The 12,517-nt window shown below is 39.1% G+C and overlaps 1 protein-coding gene across 1 annotated transcript in view; it reads left to right on the forward strand.

Annotated features, from left to right (window-relative positions):
• The first annotated feature begins 8,528 nt into the window (after nt 1-8,528).
• rims4 (regulating synaptic membrane exocytosis 4) overlaps nt 8,529-12,517 on the forward strand; it is a 58,658-nt gene continuing 54,669 nt past the window's right edge. Inside the window, exon 1 of the mRNA XM_062414569.1 lies at nt 8,529-8,625. Coding sequence (XP_062270553.1) covers nt 8,529-8,625 — 97 coding nt within the window. The remainder of the gene's footprint in view (nt 8,626-12,517) is intronic.

Here is a 12,517-nt window from a genome sequence, read left to right on the forward strand (position 1 = left end):
TTAACAAAACTCATTAAAAATATAAATGTAGAAATATACATACATTTGATGTTTTTAAAATAAAGTAATTATTTGTATAAGTACATTTAAATACACTGTAGGTGTATTTAAGTACAATATTTAATATTTATTATTATTTTGTGGTTACACCATTTGACATTTTCAGGAGCTCAGTCTTACTTTTGGTTAAAACAAAATGGTGAAAATGTCATTTCAAATGACAAAACCAACAAAAATATAACTTATACATTTTAACAAACCTGATGCTGCTTTTAAAACTATTTTTAAAGACATTTCTGAACTGCTCATCTTGCCCAACCTTCTTTGTCACTGACCCATGCACAAAAAGATATGTAGGCAAACAGACTACCACCAGCAGGGATAACTGCAGGCAAAACAATCAACAAATCAAACTCTAACAAAGAATCAAGCAGACAAATAGAGACATGGATGAGGGTGAAGGCAGAGGCAAAGGTTAACAGACAGAACATTCGATTCAGACAGACTATAGAGGGAAAAGAGAAGAAGGACAGGAAGGTAAACGATGAAACCGGTAAGCAGACAAGTGAAGACAGCAGCCAGAAGACAAATGTAAATGTAAAATGGGAGACAGAGGTCTGACACAGGAGCAGATGGAGGGGGAAAAAAGGCAGGAAGGCAGCGAGACAGGCAGCGACATGAAAAAGGCGGAGACAGAGGCTGAGGTAGGTACTTGTAGTAAAAGGTCAATGCTCCTGTGATAAGGCGGGCTTGGACAGCATGCTCACAGTGAGCGGCCGAGCGCTTGTCAGCACGATACCAGTGCACTTCACTGGCCACACAGTACACTCAGCAGGACACAAAAGGACGAAGGCATCGCAGTGTAAAGAGCTTTTTTTTTAACGAGGCATCGGCGGGTTCTCGCTGAAACTAACACAAACATGAACGGCATCCTGAAATATGACTTCCACCATTTAAAAAAAAAAAAGGCCACTCAGTTAAAATATTTACTGTCCCACAACAACAAAAATGATCATAATATATCTGCAGAGTGTTGATAAGGTTTATCACCAATTACAAGATTCATTTACGTTTCTCTGGACTGGATTTGCTGAATGAACAAAACTGAACTGAAGTTCAAAGTGGAGAGAGGACAGTGGTATAAATTAAATGACCGGCTGACAAAGAAGGATTGTTGTTGGAATATTTAGCAAACGAGGGTTGAAAGCATAGACTGTGTATAAGAAATGGATGTAACAGCCATGACGTCACCCATTGGTTTGTGGACTGCTGCTCGGAAGCCAATAGTTTCGGGTCTGGGCAGCGCCATCTTGAAAATTTCCGGTGCATGCCGGGAAAATAAAAACACGGATTGTACTTATATGGGCATCAGGAGGGGCAAGAGGCCCCCCTGAACCTGTGAACCAATCAACCTGTCAATCACGACGTAGCCACGCCCTAATGCATACCCTGCTTTATCGTCAAACATAAAATCAGGGAGGCAAAAATTTCCCAAATGAACATCATACTGCATTGAAGAAGGCTTTAAACTAGCGATTGAGACCATAAACACATTTTGAAAACGTTTACTGAGGTTAGAAATCAAGTGAGAAGTTGGTGAATTCTCCATTGACTTGTATAGAGACGGAAGTCCTTTTGACACCAAAACGGCTGCCCCCTGGTGGCCTTTTGATAGAATGCAGTTTTAAGTTACTTCCGCGTTGGCATCATTTCAGAGGACCGGAACTCAAATTTGCATCTTTATTATACAGATAAAGAGAAAAAAAAGCATGATGGAGGAAAAATGAAAGACGGAGGATGCAGACAACTTGTGTTTGTGAGGGAAAATATTTACTTAAACTTATGAATTGTAGTAAATTAAAATTGTAATCATCAGTATCGGCACGGGAAGCTTGAGTGTTACCTTTAAATATATTGAACTTTTGCGTTTTAAGGCATAAAACATAAGCGTGGAGGACATGCTAATCTGTGTTGGTACTGACTGGAAGGAAACCACTTTCTTTCTTTGTGATTAAGGGCTAAGATAACAAGTATCTCCTTATTTCTAAACCACACTGAAAAGTACAATACGATCAGTTCTTCCACTGCAGGCATAATGCACGACAAGCAACATTTCTCCAGTGTTGCAAAGTGAGGCTATGTTACCACTTGACAGAATAAAACACCTTTTTTTCCGAGTTTCTTCTCGCAAATTTGCAACTTTATAATGTCGGAGGATATCAAACTTTTTTTCTCATACATTTACGACTTTAATCTCAGAAAATTCTTTTTTTTCTCGAGATATTACATTAAGGGTTAAGATGAGATACTATTAAATCTTACACACTGGTCCTTTAAGCTTATGAAGGTTTTATAAAATGGTATTTATCAGTAGCAGCATCGGTACCAGCAGGATACTGTATCTGCCTCTGAGTGGTGTCGGCAGTGAGCTCATACAGCTACAATACGTCCTGTGTCAGTCAGTCACCACCTGCACTACTTCAAATCATCACACAGTGCTTTGCAATTTATTAAATAATATTATTTATTAGCAAAGAGTTTATTCTCCAGAGTGTTTTTATTTAATCAGCGTGTTTACAGGAGCTGGTCATGAAGACGTGGATGAAAAAGATCAGAGCTGCCGGTTCTGACATTTTCATAAATGTACTGTGATGTATTGTTCTTTGACTAATCATTTGACATCTGACTTGTGCCGCTAGATGCAAAAACAACTTGATCACCTCTGTCAACTGTTACCTGCATGTGTGTGTGTTTGTTTGTGTGTGTGTGTGTGTGTGTGTGTGTGTGTGTTTGTTTGTGTGTGTGTGTGTGTGTGTGTGTGTACATTTGTTTGAATATTAGGTATTGTATTATGTTTCTATGTGTGGTTATATGTGCAAAAACATGATTCAGCTCATTCTAGCTACCTGTGTGTGTGTCTCATAATATGTGGAGTCAGCCTGTGTTTGTTTATTTTGAGTGTGTGTGTGTGTGTGTGTGTGTGTGTGTGTGTGTGTGTGTGTGTGTGTGTGTGTGTGTGTCCTATGGCTTCTATCTATGGAAGCAGAAAGATGAATGGAGCCCTGTGAAGCGCTGCTGATTACACAGCCCATCTCCTCTCCTCCGCTCCGTCTCTGCTTCACAGACAACAACAAGAGGTACAAGTAAAGAGGGAAAGAGTGCATGATGCGGCGATCAGGAGAGGAAGAAAGATAAGAAAAGAAAGAAAAATAAGAGGTAAAAAATGAAAGGAGAGAGTGAACTCAGACCTCCAGGCGAAAAGAAAGGTGTGCAACAGAGAAATATAAGATGAAAGATAAAAGGGAAAAAAAACTATCCTGCAGAGAAATAGTCACCAAATTGTGGAAATGGATCCCGCTAATGATCTTTTTTGAGGCTCAAAGTCCAGTGCAAAGTTCATTTTTACCAATCAATGCTCCCCTTGAACCTCTAACTCTCTGAAACTTTTGTTTTCACAGTTAAACCTTTCCATGGGTGAATCACATGAAGGCTTCTATTATGAGGCAGCAACATGATATTCAGTGAGCGCTAATTAAGATATGAACATTTTTAGTGCTTTTAAAATGCTAAAAGAAGAAAAAGCCACAGTACTGTTTAGGGCAGGGGTATTCAGTTAGTTTCAATTTCCTCAAGTGAAGCTCCGTAACATCATAATGTCCGAGTTATTTTTCAGTACCTTGAAGTAGCATTGTAGTTCCATCAGCATCTGTGTCTAGTGGCTAGATTGTAGACTGTCAAATAAATAGAGTATAATTTATTTATTAGTATTTACACTCAACTTGTGGGATTCAAATAAATTAAAGTAAATAAAATAAGAATAACACAAGAATAAGATAAATACATGTTCTTGTCTTATATCAAATAAAGATGGCATTTTAAAATAAAGTACATTACAGAAAGCTTTTGATTGTGCTTCTTAAATAAAGTGCGTAGTTTTAGAAAAAGAAAAATAATCCCTTTTTACTTTTAAACTTAACTTAAACTTACACAATAAACTTAATTTCACATCTAATAACTTCATAACAAAATGTCTCTCCACTTTTCTCCGTGTGTATCTCACAGTCGAGTCACTCCGAGTGTCTGAATGCACTGATTTGATTGGCCGATTAGCGTCACGTGAGAAGATTCACTAGGCACAGTGGTCTGTGAGTTTCCGAGGGCCGCTCCACTTTTACCGTAATAGCTGGAAAAGCTGAGCCCGTTAAACTAGAAACGCTCAGACAAAATTTAAAAATCCTCAATATTTCATCAGTTTCAGGTCCATGTCGGGATTGGTCTGCCTATTAGTGACCTCTGGTTCAGGGCAACATCTACATCTCTGGATTAATGTTTCTGAGATCTATCACTTGATGAAAAAGGTTTAATCTACTAACTGAGTTGAGCCTATTTCTATTCCTCTGCCGCACAAATGAAGCATAATATCCACAAAATCAAATAATAACACACATACAAAATGTTGTCAATAATGAGTGCAATGTAATATGATTTCATGCTGCACACACAGTGGAAGCAGTTTTATACAGAACAGCAGGACACAGTTAAAGGAGTTGCTGAAAAGTTGGACTTGTGGTGCCTGCAGCAGATCTAACATCTCACTGTGGCTGTTCCTTCTTGTTTAATTACCCCCTGCAATATTTACTACATATCCACTGATGAGAAATGATACATGTAAAGTTAAAAAAAAAAAAAAAAAAGCATGGAAAGGAAGGCCATGAAACTTCAGTCCTCTCTTCACAAAAGGTTTTATTTCCAATAAATCAGAAAAATTGGTTATCGGTGCATTGGTGAGAAATAAAGGAGGGGAAAAAACACACATGGGTCTTCAAGTCTGCAAGAAAAGAAATACAAGATTGTGAGCCCATGTGAAGGTGAAAGAGAAAGAGAGAGAGGGAGTGTAGTCTTTAAATAAGGGTTGAGTGGACCAGGTGAACAATTAGGGATGAAAAACGAGCCAATTAGTGAGGAGGAAAGGAGAAAAAGGAAGTGAAGTATAGGTGAGGAAAGGGAAGTGGGATAAATAAAGATAAAATAGTGAGTCTTTATTACAATATAAATTATGTTTTTTGTAAACATGCTAATCTCTGTGACAATTACTGTATACATTATATTTAATGTAACTGCTTCACAAAGAAAGCTCCCCAGAGTTTCATCAGCTGAGTGATTTTAATGTGAACTAACAGCAGCAGGAAATGTTTGATTTGCCTCATGCTGCTTTGTTGTTTTTTTTCATAACTAATGGATCTGACTACTTCCTCCAGCACTGCTCTCTATGCTCGTACATGTAACTGCAGGTTTTTTTCTACATCTATCAAAGCTTCAACGCATCATCAGAGTAAACAATGTTTGACCATGCATTATTAAATATGACTTTGAATGCCTGCAGCTCAGCATGTTGCAGTTTTATTAACCCAAAAAGAAAAATAGTGTTATTGACCTGTTGACTAAAATGCATTCCTTTTAATATTTATGAAGGAAATTTGCAGTCAATCACAATAAGGTCTTTTAGGGTCTTTCATTTTCTTCTTCAGTTTCCTCTAAAACATAACAAAACATAACAGTAGTCATATTTGTGGTCATATCAGCATTTTAAAACCTCTTTTTTTCATATTTCTGATGCTCTGTGCTTGTTTTTTGACTAGAGCTGCAACAATTTGTCATTTAATCGATTAGTTGATTGATGGAAAAATAATCACCAACCATGAATTCATCATTTTGAGTCATTTAAAAAAAAAGAGAAAATGCTAAAATACTCTCTTCCAGCTCTTTATATGTGAACTTTTTTTTAGTTTCTTTAGTCCTCAATGGTCATAAACTGGATATCTTTGGGTTGTGACATCTGTGGGAAACAGTGATCAACATTTTTAACCTTTTTCTGACATTTTATAGACTTAATAATTCATTGATTAATCAATAATGAAAATAATCATTAGTTGCAGCCCTATTTTTGACCACTGGCTTTGAGAGAAGTGGAAGAAGTAGATAGAGAGGGAGAGAGAGAGAGAGAGAGAGAGAGACAGACAGAGAGAGAGAGAGAGAGAGAGAGAGAGAGAGAGAGAGAGAGAGAGAGAGAGAGAGAGAGAGAGAGAGAACTTGTCCTGTCCATTTGAAAACCTTTTGGTGGTTTTGTTTCATGTATTTCTGATGATCTGTGCTTGGTTTTTGACTAGAGCTGCAATAATTAACAAATTAATTGATTAGTCAGTTGACGGAAAATTAATCACCACTTATTTTGCTAATTAAATTCATCATTTCGAGTCATTTTTAAAACAGGAAAAAATGCTAAAAAACTCTTTTCCAGCTTCTTAGATGAACATATTCTAGTTTCGTTACTCCTCTATATCTATGGGGCCTGTGGGAAACAGTGATCAACATTTTTAACCATTTGTAGGTCACACCAAGAAAGAGCTATTTTAAAAAGTCATTTTTTTGCTTTTCCTACCTCTTTGAGGCCATGACAACATAACACATGGATTTTTTCCCCCTCATTGACCCTAAATGTGATGTTTTACAGACCTCATTCAGACCTCATTTGTTCAAAACTTCTAAAAAACATGTTAGAGACTCATTCTGTTCATGTACAAGAAGAAAAAATGAAACTCAACTTCAAAAAACACACACCTGTGTGGTTATGTGTCCAGCAGGATCTCTTATGTCAGAAGTGATTTGTGTTTTCTTCGTTTATACACTAGCACAACCTGTATCTATAGCAACCATAACACAATCTGATGGTCTATCTGTGCATTACATACCTCATACAAGAGCTAAAGATTGACCTAAAAGTTAAATGGATTCAATAGATTTCAGTTTATGACCAGATCATGACATAAAGTGACCTCTACTAAACGGTTGAGCAGACCTACAAAGGGTTAACCATTTTCTGACATTTTAAGAAATCAATTAATCAATAATGAAAATAAATGATTAGCTGCAGCCCTATTTTTGACCACTGGTTTTGAGAGAGAGAGAGAAAGAGAAAGAGACATTGTAAACTTGTCCTGCCCTGCATTGCCTCCATGGTCCCTAAAGCCACGCCCATATTCCCTCATCCAGGTTTTGATTGGCCAGGCTTCCAGCAACAGTCTTCCACTTGCCCTCCCTCTCTCTCTCTCTTACCCCCCCCTCCCTCCCGCTCTCGCTCTCCTCGCAGCTTGCTACTGAATGAGTCCAGTCAGACACAAGCTGTTAAACAGTACAGCCTCTCTCTCTCAGTCTCTCTCATCATCTCTCACTCTCTCTCTCGCTCTCTCTGTCCTTTCCCGTCTTAGGAGCAGACAGTCAGTGGAGCATCGGCACGGCAACGGAGCGACACACAGGACCGATGGAGGAGAGAAGAGGACAGCAAACCTGGCTGAAAGCAGCGCAGCATTGAAAACATTACAACAGCAACATCTACTATAACAGCAAACTGCATTACAATTCAGAGCAAAGCAAGAAGCAACAGATTGCCCATCAGTTGCAATTGTTGCTGCAACTGATGCTCTCTCTCTCTCCCAGCTGATCTGGGCTTGGGTAAACGAAGCAAGATTTTTTTTGCAACAGCTCCTGCAAGCTGACGACTCCCAGGTTTTGAAAGTCAGTTACTCTGTGTGAGAGAGAGAGAAATGCTTCAGCTGTGTAAAAGAACGAGGGAATGACAACGCCGTGCGACGGAGAGGAAAAAGCTTTGATTCAAGCCGGAGAGCAACACGTTTCAAGCTGGGCGTCAACATCACCTCCAACACCAACACCACCAGCGTCTCCTCCCATCTTCCTTTCTTCTTTTTTTTTATCAAGGATCTGAAGAAGACCAGACATCCCAGCTGTGAATGCACAAACAGGGAAGCGGGGGGAGGATGTTAGATTGACATGCAGAGGGCAGAGTTCAGGGAGTTTTTCTGTGAGACAAAAAAAGAGCAAGATCGAGGTTTTATCAGCCTGGAGAAGCAGGCGAGAGCTTTCCATCAGACCACAGTGAGTCCACCAGACTGTCACCGAGACTTCTGAGGACAAGACAGGGATGAACGAGGGGAAGTACACAAGCATCTGCGGAAGAGAACGGAAGCAAAACTAACATAAAGAGCACCAGAGCAGAGATGACAGGAAGAGAGAGATTTAACTCTGCGACGCACTGCCACAGATAGAAGTTTAAAAATAGCAAAAACAACAAAGATATCATTCAATAGAAACAGTTCCCCTCATCAAAAGTGAGACATATCTTCACATTTTGGGTTCTTAGGACCATTTTTGCACCACTGGAGGTTGAATTTCATCTATCCAACACACAGAAAGAGCAACATCTGAATCTTTCTTTGACGTCAACTTCTGCCACCACTTGCTGAGAGTTCTTAGCACCGATTTTAAGTCGGTGTGAGCGTCTTTGGAGGAGGAGGGGGGGTTCTTTGCTCGACTCTTCTTTTCGGGGTGAGGTGGATCTGCCCGTGGGGGGCAGCTGACAGCCATCCAAGACGCCGCGAGCCGTACTCCGCGTGAAGAATGCCCAGCCGCGCTTGGCCAAGCCGGCCGACCCGGGCCCGACGGCGGGCCTCTACATGGAGCGGTCGCAGAGCCGTATCAGCCTGTCCGCTTCCTTCGAGGCCCTCGCCATCTACTTCCCCTGCATGAATTCCTTCGACGAGGACGATGGGGGTGAGTGGGAATGACACACGCACACACACACACACATGCACACAGCCACACTAAGATTAATGGAACCATACATAAAACATAGGACATGAGGCACATGTTATTTGTCACCTGTCTGCTGGAAAACTGATGTTTCCATTCAAACACCAGTGTGGTATGTAAAACAGTCTCATTCAGTAAATCACCTTCCAACATGTGAATGGCCTGGAAAAACCTGTTTATATTGTTAATGTTTACTATGTATCTGTGCTGATAATGACATGTTTATGTGATGAGACATGCCAGTGGCTTAAGACACATTTTATATTCTGTCTATTGTGCAAAATATGTGTAAAAGATCATCTCTTAAGTGTTGAAACAATTAGTTGATTCACTGATTAGTTAACCTCATCATTCATTTGTGATAATACTTTTATTTATCAAGCTTTTCTCTGTTTTATCGGATTAAAACAATTAATATCTCTGGTGTCTTTGATGGTTGGACAAAAGAAATAATCTAATAATAAGATAATAGACGGATTAAATGATGCTGAACATGTTTGTTAGTTGCAGCCCTGCTAACGTTGAGAGGACACACGTAGCTGATAAACTGTTGCACACTGCTGGCACTCACAAGCAGATTTCCACTAGCTAAATTAAATACACTGTGTGTGTGTGTGTGTGTGTGTGTGTTTGTGTGTGTGTGTGTCCAGTATATATACTGTATGTGTTGCATGCTGTCATATATGTGCCGCTGTATTTATGTGGTCCTTTTATACATCTGGTCATTTTAGATTCTGCATGCAGAGACTGATGGGGTTTCTGGGTTTAAGTGACATTAAATTCTGGTGGGCTTCATCTCCAGTTATGCTCAGATCTTGTCTCATGTGTGTTATTAGATTTAGCTCTGGCATACTGAACATTTATATTTTATTATAATCTTATTGTGTACTGGTCATTCTATTGCCCTTTAATCAGATAAGTCTGTAAAACAAATGGCAAAACCAAGACCTTGACCATTAGATTGATGTTTTGTCTGTATGTGTGTGTGTGTGTGTGTGTGTGTGTGTGTGTGTGTGTGTGTGTGTGTGTGTGTGTGTGTGTGTGTGTGTGTGTGTGTGTGTGTGTGTGTGTGTGTGAGTGAGAGAGAGAGAGAGAAAGAGAGAGTGTGTGTGTGTGTGTGTGTGTAAGAGAGTAAGAGAGCGAGCCTTGCACACCTGTGTGGTTATGTCAGGTTTTCTATGATGAGATTGTTGGTAGGATCAAGTATTTCCTCAAATTGGATGCATCAGATGATGTAATTCATTTTACTCTGAACTGGTATTATTGCTACGTAACGTCACCCCTGGTTTCCTGCCATACTAATCCTAACTGTAGCGCTGGATTGTCTTATCCATACAAATTGATAAAAGTAATGCGTGCAGAGGATAAAAGTACACTCTGTTTATGAAAGTATCTCCGGGAAAATAACACAATAAGTTTTGACCAGAATTTTAACGTTTGTGTAAGTTAACTTTAACCCTAAAACAGGCAGGAGTGGGAAATGAGCTGATACTACTTTATCATCTCATTTGCAAGTAAAACATTTCCACAAATGTTTTTTATATATTTTGGATTTTTATGAGTTGTATCTCCACCAGGATGCTCACCCCTTATTATGGTATAAAAATAGTCATAATGGTAAACAATTAAGTGTTTTATTTGATAAAGAGAAGCGCTTTCCCTTGTCATTAATATCAAACATACTAGTCAAAGTATAGGCCCACCAAAAGCTTCAATTCTACTAAATCAAGGCACATACAATAGAACAACCACCTTCACCAATCATGCTACTAACAGGGTGTTGAAGAGTCTGTATCTTCTGGTGCACATTGCCTGTTTATAGGTCACAATGTGCAAAAGCAGCCTCAAAGCAGAAAACACATTATGCTTTTAACACATTATAAGTCTAACATTGTTTTAGAAGTGCATCTTTACATCTTTATGTGAAGCTTCACAGTGAAAGACAACTGATGCTTGCAGCTGGCTAACACGACACATCACACTGACCAATGGCTGCTAGTGGTAGTAACGACGCTAACATGGACTCACCGATAAGTTTGGTCTTGTTAGTGGTGAGAAATAAACCGATTCTTAAAGGATCTATGGTTTAAAGTGGACTGTGACATCACTGATGGGTGTAGTTAGAGGAGCAACGAGGAACACTGGTGGTGACCACACGGTGCAGCAGACTCTAAACTTTCAATCAGAGAAGGCAGCGACAGAAGGAGACAGCCACACGAGAACAGACTGTGCACACTCACATATACATGATGTAATGTATGTCACAATCTGTCTCAAATGTAGGACAGAAATATGGAGGCCACACTCGGAATGGGCAATATATCGATATATGGCGTAAGAGTTGTTGTTTCCTGGTTTTAAAGGCTGCATTACAGTCAAATAAAGTCATTTTCTGAACTTACTAGATTGTTCTAGCTGTTGTATTATTTTAATTTTACCCACTTTCCGACATTATATCCACATTACTGATGATTATTTATCAAAAATCTCATGGTGTAAATATTTTGTGAAAGCACAGATAGTCATCACTACAATATTGCTGCAACATCGATATCGAGGTATTTGGAAAATTACATTTATTTAAAGGAACTAACTTTAGTGTGTGTATCAGTTCATCAGTAATGTTTGTAGCGTATGGGTGTAAGCAGCAAGCAGCGTGGTCAGCAGTATTTCATGTTGATTGCTTTCACACAGCTGGAAGTTGTTGCTACATTACCAAATACTCTGCTTGAATAAAAACCACCTGTTGCGGTTATTTACATACAAATCAATGCAATTTTCAATCCAAGAGGAGGAGATCAGTCTTAACCAAACCGATTCCCCCACAGTTACTGAGTAGATGGCTCATTTTTCAGCATCATCTTGCACACCACTTACACCTGTAATACACACAGTTGTGGGCGAGTAATTGCCTTTATTCGAGAAGAATCTCAGTGAGACACAAAGCTGATAAAAGGAAGTGAAAATGAGAAGAAAGCTATGACTGTGATCTGTTTTTCAGATGGTAGAGAAGTGATTAAATGACAAAGCCCTCTAGCGACTATAAGAGTAATGACGCTTGTCCATCTGGAGCAAAAGGTTAGAGGACAAAGTCTGCAGATGGAGGAGGTCAGGCTGGATGGATGAGCCAACAAACCATCTGACTTTATCGCAGGAAAATTGTAGTTTATTTCCTGTTTCCTACCAACAGTCAACGTCGGTGTCTTTTAATCAAGACCACAATTGTTCCTTAACCTGAACCATGTGGTTATTATTGTAACCTGATGTCTGGATGTACACTGTCTGTTCTTCAGCAGCCACATCTTCAAAGCTTTCAGTTGCGCTGACAACATTTTTCATGTTTTTCAAGGATATTGGACACATGTTTGATTCGTGTGTTGATGTGTGATTATGTTTCAGGTCTTAAGATGTATTGTGGCTCTACTTTACTATTCCACACTGTATTTCCTCACTTGTGTTTTAGCAGCAGTAAAGTCATCTCTTTGTCTTCCTTCTTTTCACTCTCTTAATTACTTACTTAGAAACAAGAAGAACTAATTTAATTTAGTTGTAAATGTGCTAAGATGAAATCAGTAGGTATGTTTTCATCCATTTGTTTTAAATGTTCAATTTGAAGACAAAAATAAAATGCAGTAAATTTGGGAACATCCAGAAATATGGCCCAAAAAAAAGTTTTTACTCTTGGTTGAGGTGGAAAAGTTAATGCATCGATAAAGGTAAATTGTGACAAAGTCCAATGAAAACAGACTTAGTAAATAAATCACCACGTACATGAAACGTGTGACCGAAACTTCTGCTGAAGAGACAAAAACATCAAATCTGTGTGGAGCAACAAGGAAACCGTAATACTCCT

Source organism: Scomber scombrus, chromosome 3 (assembly GCF_963691925.1).
Source record: "Scomber scombrus chromosome 3, fScoSco1.1, whole genome shotgun sequence".
NCBI lineage: Eukaryota > Metazoa > Chordata > Actinopteri > Scombriformes > Scombridae > Scomber > Scomber scombrus.